The 21,676-nt window shown below is 55.1% G+C and overlaps 3 protein-coding genes across 3 annotated transcripts; 1 reads left to right on the top strand and 2 right to left on the bottom strand.

The window, feature by feature from the left end:
• Nucleotides 1–1,823: 1,823 nt before the first annotated feature.
• Nucleotides 1,824–16,014, top strand: PGAP3 (post-GPI attachment to proteins phospholipase 3). The gene is made up of 8 exons (XM_033091053.1): nucleotides 1,824–2,095; nucleotides 3,294–3,391; nucleotides 4,204–4,356; nucleotides 12,391–12,453; nucleotides 13,064–13,125; nucleotides 13,481–13,617; nucleotides 13,886–14,087; nucleotides 14,267–16,014. The coding sequence occupies exons 1-8, from the start codon at nucleotides 1,915–1,917 to the stop codon at nucleotides 14,328–14,330; spliced, it is 960 nt and encodes a 319-aa protein (XP_032946944.1). The 5' UTR covers nucleotides 1,824–1,914; the 3' UTR covers nucleotides 14,331–16,014.
• Nucleotides 16,015–16,561: 547 nt separating this feature from the next.
• Nucleotides 16,562–18,594, bottom strand: PNMT (phenylethanolamine N-methyltransferase). The gene is made up of 3 exons (XM_033089553.1): nucleotides 18,017–18,594; nucleotides 17,209–17,416; nucleotides 16,562–17,085 (listed from the first exon to the last, which is right to left on the bottom strand). Exons 1-3 carry the CDS (start codon nucleotides 18,339–18,341, stop codon nucleotides 16,647–16,649), a joined length of 972 nt encoding a protein of 323 aa, XP_032945444.1. The 5' UTR covers nucleotides 18,342–18,594; the 3' UTR covers nucleotides 16,562–16,646.
• A 1,450-nt stretch (nucleotides 18,595–20,044) lies between these two features.
• TCAP (titin-cap) lies at nucleotides 20,045–21,270 on the bottom strand. Its single transcript, XM_033089556.1, has 2 exons — nucleotides 21,110–21,270; nucleotides 20,045–20,900 (listed from the first exon to the last, which is right to left on the bottom strand). The coding sequence occupies exons 1-2, from the start codon at nucleotides 21,217–21,219 to the stop codon at nucleotides 20,507–20,509; spliced, it is 504 nt and encodes a 167-aa protein (XP_032945447.1). The 5' UTR covers nucleotides 21,220–21,270; the 3' UTR covers nucleotides 20,045–20,506.
• Nucleotides 21,271–21,676: the final 406 nt, after the last annotated feature.

Raw genomic sequence — 21,676 nt, 5'->3', positions numbered from 1 at the left:
GACAACACCCCATCTCCCACCAGGACAACATAACAGAAGTCTTCATTGCATGAGTTTTCAAGGACCTATGAAATGTTGAGAACTGAACTAATTTTCAATGTTAGCTCCAAAATATAAGAAAGCTACAAAAATTAATATTTTATTAAATGTATACAAAATGTAATAATATGTTAACTATTAGCAGCTCAACTATATGTAGTTATTTATAAATTGTATTTAATGTGGGGTTTTGCTACATTTTAATATGTTTGATATAATACAGAATGAGGCCTCCAAAATTGGAAACTTGAAAGGTCCAAAAGAGCCTTGTCTCTACCTCAGAGTTCTTTCAAAGGCAGAATCCTGCTTTGTCAGGATCTCATCCTCTTTAATCCTAAATTTCCTCATACAAAGAGTCATCCCAGAGTTATAGTAAGGACAAAATGAAATAATATACTATAAAAGGACTGATATAGCAGATGCAAAGTAGTATTAGTTAGCATCCAAAGGTTTCTGGTCAGCTCCTGACCAAGAGGAGTTGAGGGGTTGTTTTGTTTGTTTCATCTTCCCAATCAGAATCAACTGGTGCTCAACTCCAGGAGACACTATTTTTGTTTGGTTTTGTTTTGAACTGGAAGAGGCACAATTCACAGAAAATACAATGGGAATGTGTCTCCTGGACTTGTGCTTTGCCTAGCATGGTGGTAGATCTAAGGGCTCAGGAATTGTTTGCTTAATTTGTGAATGAATGGAAGCCAATTTTACTCCCTGCACATTCCCCCCTACCCCTCCTCCCCAAGAGAAAAAGGAAAAGTTGACCAGGGTTGAAGAGAATGGGGTAGGAGAAAAGACAGTCATTAATCCATACACATTAATTATGCATCTATCTATAAGGCCTCAATGAGGTGTGTGCATGTGTGTGTGTGTGTGTGTGTGTGTGTGTGTGTGTGTGTTGATGGTCCTGCGGGGAGTGGGGATGCTTAAGTATCCTATTCCCAAAAGTCCTTCTCTTAATTTTCCTTGAAATATTACACCTCTCCTATTTTCAGTGAGGTCTGAATCACGCTGGTGATTTGACAGCCCTGGATTTGGCACCCAAAGTCTTAAATTAATTATGTTGTTCGTTCATTAAGAAAAAGTTCTTAGCACCTACCAAGTGCCAAATTCTGTACTAGTGCTGGCAATAGAATGGTAAACAAACGACAGCAGAGGTCCCCACCCTACCTGGGGAACACAGACCACTGTATGTTGTTATATCACCCTTCAGGTGTTATCACCCTCAGAGGTGGTGTTTAAATTGAGAATAGAGTCCTAAAAAGGAGACTAAGAGTAGTATAGACGAGACCAAAGGCGGGAGGCTGCAGAGACATGGCCCCTTGAGGTAGGTCTGGGGCAGAGGAGGGAGACCAGTGGGCAGGGCCAAATCGTAAGTGACATGGTCAAATTTGAATTTTTGGAAATGGAGCGCGCGCGGAATGAAGAGAGCGAAAAGTAGAGGCAGGGAGACTCGTTAAGGGGCTACTGCGGCTGTCTCAGCGACAGATGATGTCTTTAATCAGGGAGGTGCCAGAGGAGATGGAGAATAGTGGACAGTTCCAGGTACATTAGAAGTGAAATCCACCAGGGCTGGTGACATAAAAATAGCTCTACCTCAAATAAAGAGAACCTGGGGAAGAAACAAAACGGATGTTGATAAAAGACCACTTTATTTTGCGCTTCAATCACCTGTCGTCACCTCTCCCTTAACTCGGTCGCCTCTATATATGGAGATGACAGTAATACAAGGGGCGGGGCAGGCGCGCACAAAAATCCGGGTACTTTTCATTTCAACGTAGTGGACGTCAGAGGAGAGAATAGAGAACACAAGGCACTTCCGGTTACTCCGGATGTGAAGACGCTTAAGCTCCTCCGCCGGCGGAGGGCCAGGGTGAAGGGATGGCCGGGTGGACAGCGCGGCTGATGCTACTAGCCGGGGCAGCCGCGCTAGCCAGTGGTTCCCAGGGCGACCGCGAACCGGTGTACCGCGACTGCGTGCTCCGGTGCGAGGAGCGGAACTGCTCGGGGGGAGCATTAAAGCACTTCCGCTCCTGCCAGCCAATCTACATGAGTCTAGCAGGTAAGCCCCGCCCTCTAAGCCCCGCCCCTTGTGCACGAAATACCTCTGTGCAATCTGTGAACCTTGTTTTCCCACGCAGGGCCCGATGTGAGTGTGACTGGAGCCCCAGGATAATGAGAGGCTCATCAGCCAGTTTTATTTTCCCAGCAGCTCTCATTTACTGTTTATTTAGTCAAACGGTTGTTTAATATTCATGGGTACAAAGCCCTGAAATCAGACCGGGGTCCTGCCCCTGGCTGCTCACAGCTTCCACGGACATTAACCTTCTCAAGTGCAAGGTAGAAGATAATTTGAGCTCTAAAGGGCCCTTAGATTAAGCAGTAGGAGCATGTAGGAGAGGAAGGAATCGTTTCTGGATTTGAGGAGGTGCGGGCAGCAATCATTTTAGAACATTCTGAGAAGGAAGGGTTTCCAATGGATACATTTATTTGGACCTGTGGTAATAAAGGGCACCTAGTGTGTGACAGGTAATTAATTTTCACAACAATCCTTTGAGGTATATTCTAATTTTACAGATGGGGAAACTCAGAGAGGTTAAGTACTCTGCCCAAAGTCACACAGTAAGTGGTAATACAGAGTTTTTAGTTCTGGCCTATTTGACTACAAGTTTGTTCTCTTTATTGTCCCTTTGCAATATAGACAGAGGGAACAGAGAGAGTGGAGACCCTGAGCAGATGCAGACACATCCAGTGGCTTGTTTTACTCAGGGAGCAGGAGGCATGAAAAGGAGTATTGGGAAATAAAGTTGGAAAGAAAATCTGGGGCCTTAAAAGTCAGACTGAAGAATTTGGGCTTCATTTTTACAGGAGGGGAGTAACACAGCAAGGGTTCCTCCCAGGTGGGTGAGAACAAATTCTGTGTTCAGGAAGCAAACATAAACCCAGGCGTCCATAGATGAGTCCATTAGATGCAAAGATCCCCATTTGGGGTGAAAGGAGAAGAGAAGAAACATTTCTATTTGCTCACTGTATACCCCCCACCCCCTGGAACTAACACACACACACACACACACACACACATCTTTCCTTATGTGTATGTCCCACCATCTCATCGATCGAAGCGGGAAACTACAGTTTTGAGATTTCTTCTGGTTCTCTCCAACCTGCAGGCCCTCTTGACCTGCATTTGACTTTGAGTCCCATTCAAGCTCTCTGTGCCTCCCATACTGGGTAGTTAACCAGGCCAATTTATGTTTCAGGCTGGACCTGTCGGGACGACTGTAAGTATGAGTGTATGTGGGTCACCGTTGGCCTCTATCTCCAGGAAGGTCACGAAGTGCCTCAGTTCCATGGCAAGGTGAGTTAGAGAGTCAAGGTACGTAGATGGTAGTAGTGTGGCAGGAATCAGATACCCTCCCGTTGGACTCCACTGTCCAAGCAGTCTGAGGTATGGGGTGATGAGTGTGTGTTTGAGGCAGATACCTGTTCTCAAAATCTGCTGGTTTTCATATACAGATGGGATCAATGTGTCCTGCCTCTGGATTTGGAGTGACAAGATCTGGGAGGCTTTGGGATCCCCTCAGAGTGTGCTGCTGGGCTTCTGAGGGTGGCTGAAGGCCCACCTTGCTCAAGGACAAATTCCCTGACCGCCACAGCGTCCTCTCTGTTGCTTCTTCAGTAGGAGTCTGGATTAAAATAGCAGTACCCCCTCAGATTGCCCAGCGAGGCACAGTGTGCTGATGCCTTTTGATCCGATATGATGGGGCTTCTTGAGGTTCACAAGAATTATTCTCCCCAGTTTGTCACAGAGTAAGCTGAGGTTCAGAGAGCTGTGGTCAGTGGTAGAAGAGTGATTAGGACCTCTGTCTTCTGGATGGCAGGTCAATGCTGTTTCCACTGGGCCGTACTGAGCCATCTGTACTGGATCACCTAGGCTTCTCAGAGACCAGGCTTATCGTGCTAAGTGCTGGCTAGGATAGAGGGATGGCCCTCAGCCAGGGACTGGAGGGGAGCTCACTGACCCAAAGAGGAACTGAACCTGAGACTTTGGCCAGGTCCAGAGCTAGGAACCGGCTGAGGACCTATGGATGCAGCAAGTCAAGAAAAGATAGTTTGGGCCCCCTGGGAGTTGCTTGCCCCTCAGGCATCCTCCCTGTGTTCCTTTCTCAGTGGCCCTTTTCCCGGTTCCTGTTCTTCCAAGAGCCAGCTTCTGCTGTGGCCTCTTTCCTCAATGGCCTGGCCAGCCTGGTGATGCTCTGTCGCTACCGCACCTCTGTACCAGCCTCCTCGCCTATGTATTCCACCTGCGTGGCCTTTGCGTGGGTAAGTAACCTGACAGGATTCCTGCTTTACACCCTCACCTAGGATAAAGGAACTGTTAGATCCCTGCTCTCACCCTGCAGGGCATCCACCCACCAAGCTGCCCCTCTGTTTTCCAGGGCTGAAGTTGCAGGGTGATCAGAACTGGGCAGAAAACAGGGATGGTGCTGAATTGGGCCTTACCTTACTAGCAGAGTCCTAGGTTAGGCTCTTTGGGGAGGAGAGAGAGGAAAGAAACATTGTTCTTGTCCTGACGGAGGAAGCCACTAAAAGACCCAATAGGGCCATTTACAAACACAGAAGGGAGATGGGTGATGGGGAGCATGTTGGGACCACAGGCCTTTCCAAGAGCGTCTCTGAAGGACTTGAAGAAATTTCAACCCCAGCTCAGGCCTAGAAGCAGTGGCAGCCAGAGCACTCCATCGAGAGTTCAGCCTGATCTTAGAGCATCCCTGGAGAAGCTGAAATATGTTCCAGGGATGGCTCTGAGCTTCACAGTGTGACTGGTCAGAAAAGCCAGCATCCAGGGACAGGAATTGTGTGAGAAGCATGGACTTGGGTACAGATATGAACGGTGACAACCTTGGGGAGGGTGTGAGAGTAAGAGGTTGCTATGGAGGTCTCTAGATGAGAGCTACCACTGTGAGCCGTAGGGCAACAATCCCCACTCCCTCACCTTCCTGCCATCCCAGCAGCCACTCAGTCATGTATTGAGCACCTACTGTGTGCCAGGTACTTTGCTGGGTCCTAGAGATCCAAAAGTATATAAAAACAGATGGGTCCCTGCCCTCTGGTACTAATCACACAATTGAATGTAAAAGTGCAGTGGAGGAGGGTGCTGTAAGGGCATGTGGTGGGGGACCACATCAGTACAGGGCAATCAGGGAAGGCTTCCCTAAGGAAGGGGCAAAGGAGGGAAGATCCGAATGGTGAGTGAATGTTGACTAGGTGAATTCAGGGAGATTAGGGGGAGTCACCTATGGAGAAGACTCAGAATGAGCACAGGCTGGAGAGAGCTCAGGTTATCTGAGGACCTGAACAGCCAGGAGGCCTGCCATGTAGGAAGCCAGGGCGTGGGGTGTGCGACCAGTGGGCAGGTAGCCAGCCCATGGGGAACCTGGGGACAGACAAACACTTTAGGTCTCGACTCTCAAAGCATCAGGAAGCAATGAGGGTCAGACAGAAGGGGTTTCATGACTAGATTGCTTGCAAAATTCATCTGGCTACTGTGTAGGGAACAGATTGGAGTGGGTGGGGGTGCATGCATGGGGCTGGTTGATAGCTTTAGCACAGGGCACAGAAGCTAGACTAGAGAGGTGGCACGGGTCTTAGGAAGTGCAGTGTTAAAGAAAAGTGTATTTGAGCTATGTTTTGGAGGTGACATTAAAATTTTTAAAAAATTTCTTTAACAAACACATGTGTAGCTCTACTGTATGCCAAGGCGCCATTCTAAGCATTTTATAAATATTAAGTTGTTAGTCCCATGACAAGCTTATGAAGTAGGTAGTATTATTACCCCGGTTTATAGAGGCGGAAAGCACGACTGGAGTTAAGTAACCTGTACTAGGAGCCGGGGATCTGGCTCCCGAGTCCACACTTACCATCCTGGCTATGCTGAGGAGCTTCGGCCGTAGGTTAGATGAGGGGAGAGGAATCCAGGATGACCACTGTGTTTCTGCCTACGAGACAGTGATAGAAGCTGTGAGTGTGGATGAGATCACCAGGGAGACGTTAGGCAGCGAGAAAAGAAGGAGACTAGGACAGAGCCCTGAGGAACCTTCAAATTTAATGGCTCGATAGAGGAGGACGAGCCAGCAATGGAGACAGAGGTGTAGGTAGAAAGTTAGGATATCGTGTGGTTAGGGGAGCCCTGGGGCAAGGACAGGAAGGAGAGAGTAGCCCATTCTCCTGAATGCTGCTGGACAGTCAAGGAAAATGAGAATTGAGAACCTTAGGAAAACTGGTAGCGTGGGGGTGCCGAGAAGTCCATGCTGAGCGCCAGACTTGGGAGACGGGGATCGGAGGAGGGCGGGACGGAGGCTGGGAAGCCACTGGGAATGCTGATCCTCCCTAATACTGTCCATTCAACAAATACTAGTAATTGTTATGACTTATGGAACACAAATCATGTGATGGCATTGTCCTACCGTGTTTCCCTGAAAATAAGAGCTAGCCGGACAATCAGCTCTAATGCGTCTTTTGGAGCAAACATTAATATAAGACCCGGTCTTATATTATATAAGTATATTATATATTATATAATATAAGTATGTTATAGTAAAATAAGACCGGGTCTTATATTAATGTTTGCTCCAAAAGACGCATTAGAGCTGATTGTCCGGCTAGCTCTTATTTTCAGGGAAACACGGTGTGTACTTTACCTACATGCTCTCATTTAATCCTAACACCACTGTGAGCTCTGAGTAAGTCTCAGAGGGAAAAAAAAAAAAACTTTGCCCAAAGCTAATAGCCCACAAGTTAGCAAATAGTGGAGACAGGGCAGGTTGGCATCCAGGTCTGTCTGAGTCCGGAGCCCGAGCACCAACCCCCTTTGGGATTGTCCCCACGGACTAGGATAGACGTTAGCAGAGCATTTGCTGTGGGTGGAGACAGGGGTTAGCACTTGTGGAAGCTGAAGCCCTTGCCCCAGAAGCTGAGCCCAGAGGGAGGTGCAGGTCCAGCCAGCCTGGGGGGCAGAGTACAGGCAGAGCCAAGGAAGGCTCACGTAGAAAGGCTGGAAGTCTTGACATGGGGAGACCACGTGGAGAAGTCTGTTGCAGGAGCCCTAGTTGGAGGAGAGGCTTCACCTGGGACTTGCAGGCTTGATCAGGCTTGGACATATACATATGGGGGGAGAGGAGGTTGGATTTCAGCATTCCAGGCTGGGGCCATAGCAGGGGCCATAGCAGGAGCGTAGGAGAATGTGGGACCTCACAGGCAACCTGGGAAGGTCAGCCTGGCTGCTGCGTGGCTGTGTGAGGGGGAGGAGAGGGAGGGCAGGTGGAGCAGAGAAGGCCCGGAGTGCCAGGCTGAGGGGCAAGTTCTGTTGCAGAGGCAGGGGCCTGGCATCAACACACACTGGTCACAGGCCTGGGTGGGATGGAGTCACCACTTCCTGTTTAGGCCTCTTGCAGAGAAGGGAATTTGGTCCTGGCTAAGAAAGCAGGAAGGGCATGGAAATTGAGGAGGGCGTACCTGTCCCCTTTCCCTTGAGGTTCTTCCAGGTATACTGTTTGTCTCGCCCCACCACCTGCACCCCCCCCCCCCAGCTCTGCCCCTAACAGAGAGCATAGGACAGCCCTGTCTGAACTCTCTGAACAAAGCTCAGAGCCTCCTTGGATAGACCCAGGGATTTGAGGGGGCCTCAGAGGGTCCCAGCCTTTGTCTTCATGTGCCAAAAGCCAGTGGTCATTTCACAACTCTTGTCTTTGTCTCCCTGATTCTTGGGTCTTGCATCTCACTGTCATCTGCCACTCAGCTTACTTCTCAGTGAGGTGTCACACTTCCCAGCCATATATCCAAGGACTCTCAGGAACAGAGGAGAAGCTGTTTGTTAGGTTGGGAGAGGAAGATACCTGGGGCCTGTGTCTTAGGCTACCCTGCAGTATATGGTGTTCTGGGACATGGAACCCCCTCATGCCACCACTAGGCCCTTGAGGGACACAGTCGCAGTGTCACAGTCCCTTGGGTGATCCGGTTTGGATTTTACACTTAGTCTTTCATCCTGTATGTATTTGCAGGATGGAGGGATCCTGCCTGTATGGAGGGTGTGGCCATGGACTTTGTCCGGAGCTGGATCTCCTGGAGCCGTGGAGCTCTTGATTTCTGTTGGGGTGGGGTAGGAAGGCCCCTCACCTCCTCCAGGTTAAATCTTGGGGGGGTTGTCCCAATCGTTTTCTCTGGGAAATGAGGAGACCCTGCCCCCAGCAAAGTTAGTGAAGCGTTAGCACAAGAAAGCAGCCCCTGCCCTGACATTTAGGCCTGAGCTTGGGCTGGACAGCAGCCAGGCTTTGAGGGAGCCCGCCAAAGCTCTGTACACCACGGACCTTAGACTTCATGGAACTGGGGGCCCCTGCTCTCTGCCAAAGCTGGGAAGACAAACCAGTTCCCTGCCCCTCCATCCAGCAAGAAAAGGTCCTCAAGGGGAGAGGCGAGAGCCTGAGGGTTGTCAGGATGATTTGTGGAGATGGGGACTGTGGTCGACCTCTGCTGAGGAAACTCTGAGAAGACATAGGTTGAGGCTGCAGCAGAATGATGGTTAGATTTCAGGAAGGACTTCCTGACAGTCAGACACGAGCCAGTGGAACAGGCAATGGCAGGAAATCAAGGAATCCTTTTCGAGGGTGGAAAAAGCCCACTTCTTCCTATCTCCATCCACCTCTTCTCTCTCAGGGGTGAACTGGGCAGGTTTGCTCTGCGTGAGGCAGGGGGTGAAACACCATGGCCTTTAGGGGGGGCCCAGGATGGCAGCAGGCATCATATTTAACATTCTGCCTCCCCCACTTCTGAGACACCGAGCTATTTAAAGACCCACTTGTCCCCACCACCACGGTGTCAGTGACAGCCCCGAGCACTGGGGCTTAGCACTGGGGTCGAATTCCTGTCACTTGGCATCCAACCAGTTTCACGGCTGTGATATTTTTGTCTCAATTTTCTTATTTTCCAACAGACTGAAACAGCCTCCTGCTCTCTCTCCACCCAGCCTCTCCTGTCCCCCTCCATTTCCACCCTCATTGGCACCCTGCCCCTGGCCTCCCCCTTTCCTCGGTGTTTACAAGAAGTTCTTGGCGCCTGCTGGGCCAGCCCCTCCTCCTCCTGGCCTGTCTGATTGGCCAGTTACCCCATCTGCCCCCCCCATTTTACTCGAGCTTGGCAGAGGAGCCCAGGAGCAGCCGGACACTTGCATCTTGGGGGCTTTCCTTTCCTTCCACATTGCTCTGTCCCCTTCACTTGAGTCTTGATTCCAAACTGAGTGAAGGGAACTCATATCTCTTCAGTGCATCCTGGCAGGGTGATGGCTCTGGAGCCAGGAGGAGGGGCCGCTCCCTATAGCTGAGGTGTCTGCACCTCTGGGATCCACAGATCCTAGGGCCCCATGGTTTGACCTGCACATTGTGTCCCTTGATGAAGAGCAAGGTGAGGTCAGGTGAAGGGAAACCTGCTGGACATGATGAAGAAAACTGGCATTTATGGGGCACCTACTGTGTACCAGGCAGCAGTAATAGCAACTATGTATTGAGTGGTTTCTTTGGGCCAGGCTTTCGCAGACTTCATCGTCACGACCCTCTTATGCAGTGGGTACTATTATTAATGCTGTTTTGTAGATGAGGCAGCTGAGGCTCAGAGAACCTGTTATTTGTTCAAGATCACACAGCTATTTAAAGGCTGAGGCAGGACTTGAACCCAGAGTCCATCTCATTGTGAAGGCTCCAGACATTCTGCCCTCAGCCTGGAACTGTGGGATGGGCCTGGGCAGCTGTGGGGAGACCAGCCCTTCTGCGCCTAGACTGCCTTGGCCCACAGGGAGAATAGGAGGCAGACATGGCCTCTCAGATCTGTGGAGAGGTGTGATGGTCCCCTGCTGGTCAACACGGTGCGGAGAAATAACACCTGTTTCACCTGGGCACTGGGCTGTACAGACCTGTATTACTCCTTCAATCCTTATCGACACTAACTGTTCACATTTTACAAATGAGGAAAGTGAGGCACAGCAAGGCTAGGACACGCCCAAGGACACAGGAAATGCAGAGCTGGGATGTGAACCCTGGGAGTCCGGCCCTAGGGCTTGCAATCTTTTTTTTTCTTTTTTCTTTTTTTTTTAAAGATTTTATTGGGGAAGGGGAACAGGACTTTATTGGGGAACAGTGTGTACTTCCAGGCCTTTTATCCAAGTCAAGTTGTTGTCCTTTTAATCTTAGGTGTGGAGGGTGCCATTCAGCTTCAAGTTGTCCTTTCAGTCTTAGTTGTGGAGGGTGCAGCTCAGCTCCAGATCCAGTTGCCGTTTTCTAGTTGCAGGGGGCGCTGCCCACCATCCCTTGCGGGACTCGAGGAATTGAACTGGCAACCTTGTGGTTGAGAGCCCACTGGCCCATACGGGAATCGAACTGGCAGCCTTCGGAGTTAGGAGCATGGAGCTCTAACCGCCTGAGCCACCGGGTGCCTGCATTCTTGATGGCACTCCTGGGTCTGAGGAGAGGGTCAGAAGAGGAGCCGTCCATAATGGGACACTCCCTAGGGAGAGGCGATTTTTCAGGGATGCAGAGAAAGTTAAACGGGGGACCAAGCCGTCCCCACCCCTGTGCTCTACAGCTAAGCCCTGGTCCTGTGCACACCTCCTGCTTGCCTTGTTCCAACCACTACTGAGCTCAGTCTTTTTGTCACCTCCCCCTTCCTGCTAGGTGACAAGGACTCCTGGCTGGCTTCCAGTCCCTGCTGCCTTCTCCTCCACCTCCCTCTCACACTGGCTCCAGGGCCATTCTCTTCCCCAAGGCTGTCCCTGGCCTGCCTGGGAGATCTGGTCCACGTGACCACCTGGGTCCTCTCCATGCTGACCCTGAGCGTCACACTTTGTGGGAGCAGTACCCAAAAAGCACCCTCTTCTGTCCCGTTTTCTAGCCTCTGTTACTGTCTGGGGAAGGGGCAGCCTAAGGGATGGGATAGGATGGCTGTCCTTAAAAGCGGAAGCAACCTGACCTAGAATAATCACTTGACATCAGGCCTGGACAGGGATGAAGGAGCACTTAGGCCAGTCCCTGATTTTTCCCAGAGGGAATCTCAGGCCATTGTCCAGGACAAGCGAAGCATAAACAGTGGGAATCACCCCACGACCCAGGCAGAGAGGCTTGTACCAGGAACCCTCCAGACGACTTCCAGGACTGACTGGCTTTGCAAGGAGAGCCCTCTGGCCCCCTCCCCATTGCCCTTCCCACTCTCTCTGAAGCCCCCTCCGGCCTGCATGAGGGAACTCATCCTACTGTCTGAGCTTCCTGTTGCAGTACCCATGGAGAGTGGCTTCCTACCCTGCTCCCCGTGGGCCGTGCCTGGCCTGTTTTCCTGGTGTTCGGGACGCCAGTGAGCGGCTCCTGGCCTTTTCTCATCTCTGGCAGGGCTGTCCCACCCTAACGCATCCCTCCCTACCTCCGGGGCATCCAGGCTGGCTGTTTCTTCCTTTGACTGATTGTCAGTGGTTTCCCAGCCCTTCCTCCCAACCCAACTATGTATCTCCACCCCAGCCCACCCTCTTTTCAGTAATTTGGGCCTCTGCCGTTGATACAGCAGTCTCAAAACAAGTGCCAGCACACTCCCACAAGATCTAGGGCTCATTTGCAAGACGATCCATACTCTTTCCTTGCAGTTAATTTCCAGGAAAAAGGCCTCAACCGTTCCCCTGGGCCCTTGCCCACCACTGCACCTTCAGTCCTGCTTCTCTGCTTCTCCCAGAGCTCTGAGCAGCAGCCACTGGTTTGGCGGGTTGGGCAGGCCCAGCCAGGAGGAAGCTGGGCTAGTTGGGGAGCCTCCTCCTCAGAGACTTGGCCCCAGTGGGATCTGCTTGATCTCCCTCCCTTGCTTGCTCCGGACACACCCCAAGCTGGCTCAAGCCCCTCTACCCCACCCACTTCATTCCCACCCCCAGAGGCTGAGGTCACTGGCTCCCCTGGCCTGGGTGGGGCTGTCATCACCTGCCAGTTGGGGAAGGAGGCAAGCTCCCCCCCACCCCCACCCCGGGGGCTGTTGTCTTAGCGATTGAGTAACCAGGTAACTTGACTTTGCTGGAACTAGTTCCCAGGCCAGGCTGGAAACCTGTGGAGGCTTCAAGCCCCCCACCCTCCTTGAGGGTTCAGGGTAGTGGGAAGCTGAGCCTGAAGGAGCTGGGCTGGGTGGGGGTGGAGGAGCACGGTTTTTTAATGGGCTCCAGGAACAAGGGGAAATGCTTTTGTCTGCTCTGAAGAGCCTCTCCTCAAGAGTAAGACAGATGTCAGCCTCTGGGGGTCTTCCCCACCTTGGGGTGCCACACTCACCAGCTGCCCCCCTCCTCAGGTCTCCCTCAATGCTTGGTTCTGGTCTACAGTCTTCCACACCCGGGACACCGACCTCACCGAGGTGAGCGCCCCTCCTGCTGCGGCTCCTGCCCCTAGAGGGGCGGGGTGGGGCAGAGCTGGCTCTTAGGTCTCCAGCTGACTCCATTTAGGGAGCACCTGCTCTGTGCTGGGCATTTAAAACCTATTAGTGAGTGCACTTGAGCTCATTTAACCCTTGTGAGGTAGGTGTGATTATTGGCTCTTCTTAACTGATGAGACAGCTGAGCCTTGGACAGGTGAAATCACTTGCCCAGGATCACCCAGCCAGTAAAGGGGTGCAATCCAGACTGGAGCCCCCAGCTGTGGGACTCCAGACTGCGCTGAGTTCTCGGATGTGCTTTGATGTTCTGGAGTCTTTGTAGGCACCCTCCATCAATACCTAAAGCTTCGCTGCTTGAGCACCATTTTTAAAAACTGTACAATGTGAATACAGGGGTCAGTCTGTTAAATTCAGAAGTGAAACAGCAATAGGCAGGAGCATGAGACCTGGACCCCACTGACTGTGGGCCTCAGACTGCGGCTGTGCCTCTGCCCCCAACCCTGGTGGGTCCTCACTGGGCCCTGCCCTGCATGAAGCCTTGTCCCCCTACTCCCCTCACACCGGCCCCTCATCCAGCTCTCCCTGTCCTCAGAAAATGGACTACTTCTGTGCCTCCACCGTCATCCTGCACTCAATCTACCTGTGCTGTGTCAGGTGAGCCCACTTCGGGAGCTGTAGGGGTAAAGTCAGGCCCTGGGGACAGACGGGTCACCCAGCCCTCCCCTGGGGCTGCTGTCCCCAGGGCCTTCTTCACCAGTCCCTCAACACACACACCCCCGGACTGGATGGGGATTCTGGGGTAGGACTGGGGGCCCTGGCTCTTTCCAAGGAACTGCAGCACTTGGTCCCAGGTCCCTGGAGGTTTGGAGGTCTGCCCAGCTGGCCTGTTTTGGTGGGGGAGGCGGGCAGTGGCTTCCATGGACTGCTGTTGGGTTGAGGGGATGCTTCAGGGAATGCTGTTCTGGGGCCTGGTCACCCTTCATCTGAGCCGCTCTGGATGGGGGGGCAGGACCGTGGGGCTGCAGCGCCCGACTGTGGCCAGTACCTTCCGGGTTGTCCTGCTGTTAATGCTGACCGCGCACGTCTCCTACCTGAGCCTCGTCCACTTCGACTACGGCTACAACCTGGTGGCCAATGTGGCTATTGGTGAGGCAGGGCTGGGGCCCCAGGGAGCTGGACCTGATGCAGAACTGCTGGTTTGGAGTAGAGGTGGGGGGGTTGGTGCTGTTCCTGGAAAAGGAGGTTCTAGAGAGACCCTTGGGTGGGGGAAGGGGAAAGATTTGGGGTAGGAGAAGGGGGAGGCTGGGAGGAGAGTCAGGTGGTCCTGGGGTCAAAGAGCATGGGGGATATTGGATGCTTTGCTGGGGGCGAAGGGCTCCAGGGAGTGAGCCTCTCCCCACCCCCACGCCCCTAGGCCTGGTGAATGTGGTGTGGTGGCTGAGCTGGTGCCTGTGGAACCAGCGTCTGCCTCACGTGCACAAGTGCGTGGTGGTGGTCCTGCTGCTGCAGGGGCTGTCCCTGCTGGAACTGTTGGACTTCCCACCTCTCTTCTGGGTCCTGGATGCCCACGCCATCTGGCACATCAGCACCATCCCCGTCCACGTCCTCTTTTTCAGGTGGGTACTACTCCCTGTCCAGGGCTCACCTTCCTTGTGCCCTTCCTCACCCGCCCTGTAGGGCAGACTGAGTTCTCTGCCACTCTGCCCCCTGCCAGCTTGCCTGCACTCACTCCACCCAGCCCCCAGGGGGCGCTCTCAGAGCTAAGGCTCCGTGGGCTTCTTCCTTGGCTCAACAGCTTTCTGGAAGATGACAGCCTGTACCTGCTGAAGGAATCAAAGGCCAAGTTCAAGCTGGATTGAAGGCCCTGGGAGCGGGTCTGCCCTAGTGGGGATTCTGCCCCCTCCCTGTTGTATCCCCTTCTCCCCCCGGTCTTTGAGATGATTTATTTTTTCCCTTTTGCATCTTGAACTTAAATATGAAGGATCATGTAACCTGCCCACTCCCTTGCTCGCCCCCACACGGCCCTCACAGGTCTTGACGTCTGTTCAGGCCTGGCCTCTGAGCGTCTGGGGTAGGGAACGGGTAGCCAGCCCTCTGGTTCCTGAACACAACTGGTGTAGAACTGTGTTCTTAGCTCCACTGAGAAGAGAGAGCTGCCTGTACCTCCCCATCAGCTTCCTCCTCACATCTCCTCACTGCCTGGCCGGTTCCCCTGGCCCTCCGTCTAGCTGGGAGACCAGGTACCAGATGCCAGGAGTTAGGGGACACAGTGGGGTCCCCTTTTGTCACCCCCGTGTCCCCCTCGCCCCCCGCACCCTGTGCCCTCCTCTAGGGACCACTAGGTGGCACTAGATGCTTACTCTTTAGCTGCCCCTGTTTCAAGGCAGTTCACATTCCCTCGTGGGATCTTGAGGACCAAGCTGTTGGGATTGGGGATCAGTGTCACCCTGACTATTGCCCTGGTCACACCGCAAGAGGCCACATTCTCCATTTGGGGCCAGGACCCCAGAGAGCACAGGACAGGAATCCCCCTGGCCTCTGTGTTGCTGTCCTGGTTGGGAGCCTGCACACGAGTGTGTACAGGAGTGTGGACCAGACCAAGTGTGTAGGTGACGGGATGGTGAGCACAGGCCTGGGTGTGTGGGGTGCTGGGTGGACAGTGTATGTGATCCTGGGCCTGGGACAGTGCAGAGTGGTTTTAAAGTGTGTGTGTTGGGTTAGTATGGAGTAGGGGAATAGACATAGACTGAGTGTAAGATGAGTGTTAGTGCAGGTGAGTGTGCCACACAGTGGGGGGGCATTGGAGCAGGATGAGGGAATCGAGTCACAATGAGCAACCATTTATTGAGCACCAACTGCACAAAGGCCCAGGCCAGGCAGAAAGCCAGGATATCCCCAAGACCTGGCTGGGGGTATGGGTGTCTAGGCTGCGTGTGTGTGTGTGTGTGTGTGTGTGTGTGTGTGTGTGTTTCTGTAGCCCCGCCCCACCCTTTGCAAACCACATAGGGCCCCCACACAACTCAAGATCACCTTCCAGAACCAGCCACTTGGGAGGCAGAGAGAGGAAGGAAAATTGGGATTCTCTGGGCCCCACCAGCCTCCCTGTCTCCTCCCCTACCCCAGTGCCCTGTTTGTTAAACCCCTTTGCCACAGCCTGAATCCTGGGGAAGGGAACAGGCACTCTGAGGGAAGAGGGGAAAAGGCTTATGGTTAGGTCTGGTTTCTAGCCTTCCCAGAGGCAGGCAGGGGCCACGCTGTGTCTGCACCCTGGTAAAGGTGACCCCTGCCAGTTGCTGGCAGCCCTGGGATAGAATGTGGCACTCCAGAAACTTTCCATCCAAAGGCAGTCTCTGTGATTGCAGCAGCAAGTCTGGCTTCTTGTTCTTCACCTGCTGCCTTGTCCCTTTCTGGGGTAAGCGCACCAGGCTAGGACTCCAACTGAAGGGACTTGAGTGGCTTGTGTTAATTTCTTTTGATACTGAGAACTATTTTAAGGTGGGAGGGAAGCAAGGGACATTCTTAATAAACCAATTTTCAGCCTCACCTACCCTTGTTCAGCTCATTGGTGTGAGTGGGGGGGATAGAGGGAAGGAGGAGACCGTGCCGTCTGGAAGCAGCACACAGGTGGGGTCTCTACCTAGGTACGGGCGTGGGCATGGCAGGGAGCAGGTACAGAGCAACAGCAGAGCTGCACAGAGCTCCAGGCCAGCTTGTGGAGGGAGCTGCGGGAGGGAGCTGGTGCCCGTTCTTCCCCTCCCACTTCCCTGTGCCTGGATTGTCACCTTGACCCCTGCAAGTTCCACTTCAGTCTCTTAAGTCTCCCTACTGTCCCCCCTTCTGGTCTGAACCTTTCTGAGCTTCACCTGCAAACAGGATAATAGGACCTGCGGCTGAATGGACCTAGTAGGTGCCCGGCACACACATGCTGACTAAGGTCCCTCTGACCGAGGCCTGCCTTAGTTTGGGAAGGATGAGTGATACAGAAACCTCCCTTCATGGGTGGGTGCCTCCCACACTCCCACAACACAAGAGAGAGCTCTGGGCCCTTGTAGCTTCCCAGGAGAGCCACAGACAGCACTGACACTCGGCAGCAGAGACATTTCTTTATTAGGTGCCACCTCAGATAATAGGGAACTGGGTGGATGAGGGCTGCTGGCGCTGGGGACACGGGGGCCTTACACCCTGACCTTCTGGGCCCAGGCAAAGAAAATGCCCTTGACATCGTCAACGCCTGTGCGAAGGTGGGCAGGCATGGTGTAGGTGCGCAGGTCCCGTACCTTGTAGCCACTGCGCACCAGGGCCTCCCTCACCTCCTCCTCACACACCGGCACCACTGCCAGCCTGGCCTCCCCAGCCAGGTACCATGACTCCTCCAGGGCCCCGATGAGGAGGAGGTGCCCCTCAGGCCTCAGCAGAGTGGTGATGTGGTCCAGGGCCCGCTGGAAGCTGGTCAGGTCGGGGCTCACCGCCTCCAGGCAGAAGGCCGAGACCAGGGCATCGGCAGGCAGGGGCACCAGGTCCCCAGCACCCAGGGGCTGGGGCTGGTGCACATCGATGGGCAGGACCCGCTTCACCCTGGCTCGCAGCTGGTGCTCCTTCTCCTGCCAGGACTCACTGTGCAGGGGCAGAAGGCAGCGTCGGGACCAGGGCTCAGGAACACGGTCCTCTGTTGCCACGCCCCGCCCCGCCATCAGCGACTCCATGGAAGGCCCCCCACCCCGCACCCCCAGCCCTTACCCCTTGTCCTCAATGAGGCAGACATGCTGGCTGTACGTGCTCCAATCGAAGGCCCCAGGTTCCTCCCGAAGCCAGAGCTCCAGCTCCTGGCGATTCACCTCCAGGAAGTCTGTCATGGTGATGTCCTCAAAGTGGGCGCAGGCGCTGAGCAGCTGGTATATGGTGGGGCCCGACCCAATGTCGATGAGGGTGCGTCCAAACACTTCACCTGGGTGGGGCAGAGGGAGAGGGTCCCGGTGGCAGACCTGTCCAGGTGGCCCCCGCCTCAGTTACTCCTGCCTCACCTGCTTCTCCCTCTCCCCCCCTTCTCCCTCTGGGTGTCTTTATCTGGAAAAAGCATTGGCTCTGGAGTAGAACTAACAGGGTCTGAGTCCTGGCTCCAACACCTACGGACTTACCTGGGGAAAGGAACTTCACCCCTCTGAGACTCAGGCCGCGCATCTGTGAAACTACCTACCAGTGATGATTACGTGGGGGAATCCTGAGGTGCCTGGCAGTGTCTCCCAGTTGTCACTCTGCCCTCCCTCGTTCCTGTCTCCATTTCCTTCTCTGCGTCTCTCTTCATCTCTGTCTCCATGTTTCCTGCATCCCCCACCTCACCTCTCAATTCTGAGCATTCTCCCCTCCCCGCCCCTCTCCAGGTGTCTCTCCTCTCCCCCTCACTTAAGGGATAGTGTTTCTCTTCCTCTTCCGTTTTCACCTCTTAACTAGCTAGCTCAGCTTCTTGGTTCCCATCTGACTCTCGCACGCGCCCCTTTAGCTCCCTGGTAACTTCTTGTCCTCGGTGCCTTGGTTCCCCCGCGCTCACCGGTGGCGAAGGTCTGCGCCAAGCAACGCAGCTTCCAAGGCCCGACGCCGTCAGGGCTGCTCAGGTTTCCCCGCGGAGGCGCGTAGTTGTTGCGGAGGTAGGCACGGGGCTCGAAGCGCTGGTAGGCGGAGGCCACCGCCTCCCGGGCCGGGTGCGAGTCAGGGTCTGCGGTGCTCATGCTGCCGCCGCTGCCGGCCGTGTTCCCCGCTCTCGTCTCAGCCCCTTTATCTGCGTCCAGACCCCCGCCCCGACCCCTCCGCTGCGGGGGCGGCGGGCGAGAGCAGAGCCGCCTGGGGCCACGCGCTCTGCGTCTCCCCCAGCCCATCCATCTCCGTTAGTGTCCGGGTGGCAGACACACGGGGATGTGGGCGGCAGCCGCGGGAACATGTGTTCCCACCCCTGTTCACAGCTGCGCTCGCTGCCCCCCACCCTTTGCCTTACCTGGCTTGCACTGAGTCCCGCTTCCGCGACCTGCACCTCAGTTTCACACCCCCATAATCCTTAGATCCCCGGCCCCGCCAAACCCAACCTCCTCCCGTCGCTCTTCTCTAGCTCCCGCAGCCGTAACCCCCTTTTGCCCATCATGCCATCTCTTTTCTTTTGCCAGGGTTCGAATTAGCCCTGTTCCCAGTCCCCACCCCCCAGAGCCCTCCTCCTAAGGGCCCCGTCCCCCGCCAGGCTCCCCTTCTCCAGGACACCCTCTCCAACATCCACTCCTTTCCTTAGTAAGGTCACCCAACTACCCTCCTCCGCCCCTCCTCCAGGTCTCAATTTCATCCTTTCCTACCCTACACCCGTCCTCCAGCGCCCCCCGCTCACCCCCACTGCAGAAGGGACAGTCCGTTCTGGCCTCCGCTACGGTTGCTCCGGGGCCCGCACAACGGAGCTCGCCCCACCCGTCCGATGGCAGCAGCGATAGGGAAGGAGAGTAGGGCTAATGCATTTAGCGGGTAGAACAGCCGGACTTCCCTGCGGGCCCTGCCGGCCCCGAGCGTCTTATCTGGGGGTTGCCGAGGGCAGAAGGCTCGGGACGTTCCAGCTATGTCCTGAGCGCCCGACCCAGGTGAGGGCGGGAGAGCGCAGGGCGCATTTTGCAGGCTGCCAAAGCCAAGGGGCGCATCCCGGCCCTCGGCCGCCCAAGGGTTTTAGGGTCCCGCGGGTCTGGGGTTTCTGACCCCTCTCCTCTCCCAGGCCACACTCCAGCCCTCTCTGGGGGAGCGGGCCAGATCAGGCCTGCAGGTCCTGCTTGGTGCTCCAGGTACTAGGCTGTCAAGATGTCAGGGTCTCCTTTCTTATCCCCTCAAATAGGAAGTGGAGGCTGCAGGGCTATCTCCATGGTCTTCCTGGAATGGGACCCCCTCGTTGTCAGTCCACTGTCCCTCCACCCTGGATGGGCTACCAGCCCCTACCAAGATGGGCCCGTCTTCCTCTGTGCACCTCTGCCCACCACCCCTTGTCCCAAGGGGAAAGCGTCTCCTTGTTGGGCCAGGCAGCCAGGTTGGAATATGAGTCATCACAACAGCTGCAGGGGTCACAGACAGGAACCTGAGTCCCCCTCACCCCCACCCTGACAACCCACCCTGGGCTCTCAGGAGAGGGAGGGTGGAGCATCTGACCCCAGCCAAGGATTGATTCTGTCTGGATTCAGAACTGAGGCAGGTCAGTCTGGGGGTCACTGACCCCATCCACACCCTGATGCACAGCCAAGGACAGCCCTGGTGCCAGCTCCCTCCATAGTCTCCATGAGCTCATTTAAACAAACCCTGGATGCCAACTGGCCTCCAGGGCACTGCCCAGCGCCAGGGGACTGGACACGGAGACCAGGACTACACAGCAGAGGCAGGGTACAGAAGGGGGACTGGCCAGCCACCCAGTTTACAGCTCTGTTCCTCCCCCCACCCCAAACAGGGTGTACGCACTAGCTTTGCCATATTTAGCTCAGATTGCAGGGCGTGTTCCCAGAAGTGAGCATGGGGGGCACCAATGGGCTGGCCCCCAACAACTACAAGGAAAGACATGAAACTGAAGTATGACTGAGCATTTATTGCAGCTAACGGGGGTGCTGGGGGCTCCAGCCTGTCTCTGCCCACTTCACGTCCCCCTCCCTCCTGTCTTCTCCAAGACTCCTTCCCGGTAATTCCGAGATCCCCTTACACTTTTTCTGTCCTTCTCTGAAGCTGAAGCCGTCCTGGCCCAGGGTCACCCCTCTCAGGGACCTCTCAGCCTCACCAGCAGCTTTTGTCCCTCCTCCTGGCGCTGGGGGTACTCAGTTGTGCTGGTGCCAGCTCTCCACCCTCAGTGCCCACTATCTTTGCTCCCCTCCTTTTGGCTACTCAGAGGACCCAGGCATCCTGGCCTCTGGTCCCTCCTCCTCTAGCCCCCAACTCTGGGCAAACTACAAAGCATCCATGGCCACCAGCTCCCCTCCGTGGTCCTAGCCAGGAAGGGCCCAGCCCAGGGTGGGCACAGTGGAGCTCGAGTCAGTCCCTCTTAGCCTCTCTGTGCTTCCTGGGACATGGAGCGCGACAGAGAGCGACGAAGGGCACCTGGCTTGCTGACAGACACCACAGGGGGCAGCTGCTTGGTGATCTCTGCCATATCCTGGCGCTCCACACACTGGCCACCCAGGGCTCTCTCCAGTGCCAGCAGCTCCTGCAGCTGGGTGGAAGTGTCTTCACGGTCCTCCTTGGCGGCACTCATCTTGGTGGGGGTGAAGAGGGGCAGGGGCAGCACCCGCTGGTAGGGCAGCAGGTATTCCTGCAGCCCGCGGCCCAGGATACCCATACGCATCACCAACCAGGGGGAACGCTGCACCAGCGCCCGGCACTGCCCCTGCTGGTGGTAGGTCTCATGCCGCTCGCCATCCTCTTCATGCAGGGAGCAACTGGGGAGGACAGGGGAGGGGTCACTGAGCTGCTGAGAGCTGTTGCCCTCCAGTCAGGCTGGGTGGGGGGACCCCCTGGGTGCAGGAGAGGTGACTCCACTTCTCTCTCCCTCGCCCCCACCCCCAGGAACTTTGTGCTCTGGCCTCTTAAGACTCAGCAAGGGTGCTCGAGGGGAGGAGAGGAGGGACCCCAGCTGGCCAGCACTCACCCCTCCTCAGGGCGAGTGAACAGTGTCAGATCCTTCCATTCAGCCCAGAAGGCCTCTCGCCGCTCACAGTTCTCCTCAGACACCAGGCAGCTCAGCTCTGAAGTGGCCATGATCCGCCTCACTCCCTCAGCTCTGCTCCTCCCAGGCCCTTTAAATAGACCCCTCCTCCCCCTCCTCCAGGGGCTATTTTCAGCCCCTCTGGTGTCAGATGCTATAAGCAGAGCCAAGGTCTGATGGGGAACTCTGGGCCCAGGGCGGGGGTTGGGGTACCTGGACTCTGGCTGGCCCCAAGTTGGAGGTCAGCTTCCAAAGACATCAAGATACTGCGGTAGGCACAGGGGTTCAGAGCGACACCCCTAGGTGTCTGACATGCCTTAGACACTGTCTGAGACCAGGCACATGCCCAGCCTCGTGCCATCTTGGCACCTGCCCTCTGTCCCACCCCTTCCCCCTACCCAGGGAGGACTGGTTTGTCCATAAACAGAGCAGGAAAGTGAGGGAACTGAGGCCCCTCTGGGCTCTGGACCAGGTGGTCAGCTTCCCCCCCACCCCCCCCCGCCCCACTGC

Source organism: Rhinolophus ferrumequinum, chromosome 21 (assembly GCF_004115265.2).
Source record: "Rhinolophus ferrumequinum isolate MPI-CBG mRhiFer1 chromosome 21, mRhiFer1_v1.p, whole genome shotgun sequence".
In the NCBI taxonomy this organism is placed as follows: Eukaryota; Metazoa; Chordata; class Mammalia; order Chiroptera; family Rhinolophidae; genus Rhinolophus; species Rhinolophus ferrumequinum.
This window is presented reverse-complemented; position numbering and strand designations above follow the sequence as displayed.

Bases quoted from the DNA above. Each gene is read 5' to 3' on its own strand.
- PGAP3 (XM_033091053.1), top strand. From the start codon at position 1,915: ATGGCCGGGTGGACAGCGCGGCTGATGCTACTAGCCGGGGCAGCCGCG. The intron at 12,454-13,063 runs GTGAGCGCCCCT...CCCTGTCCTCAG, and splicing joins GGGACACCGACCTCACCGAG to AAAATGGACTACTTCTGTGC. The intron at 13,126-13,480 runs GTGAGCCCACTT...ATGGGGGGGCAG, and splicing joins ATCTACCTGTGCTGTGTCAG to GACCGTGGGGCTGCAGCGCC.
- PNMT (XM_033089553.1), bottom strand. From the start codon at position 18,341: ATGGGCTGGGGGAGACGCAGAGCGCGTGGCCCCAGGCGGCTCTGCTCT. The intron at 17,417-18,016 runs GTGAGCGCGGGG...TGCCCCACCCAG, and splicing joins GGCGCAGACCTTCGCCACCG to GTGAAGTGTTTGGACGCACC. The intron at 17,086-17,208 runs GTAAGGGCTGGG...GCCCCTGCACAG, and splicing joins TGCCTCATTGAGGACAAGGG to TGAGTCCTGGCAGGAGAAGG.
- TCAP (XM_033089556.1), bottom strand. From the start codon at position 21,219: ATGGCCACTTCAGAGCTGAGCTGCCTGGTGTCTGAGGAGAACTGTGAG. The intron at 20,901-21,109 runs GTGAGTGCTGGC...TGTCCTCCCCAG, and splicing joins TTCACTCGCCCTGAGGAGGG to TTGCTCCCTGCATGAAGAGG.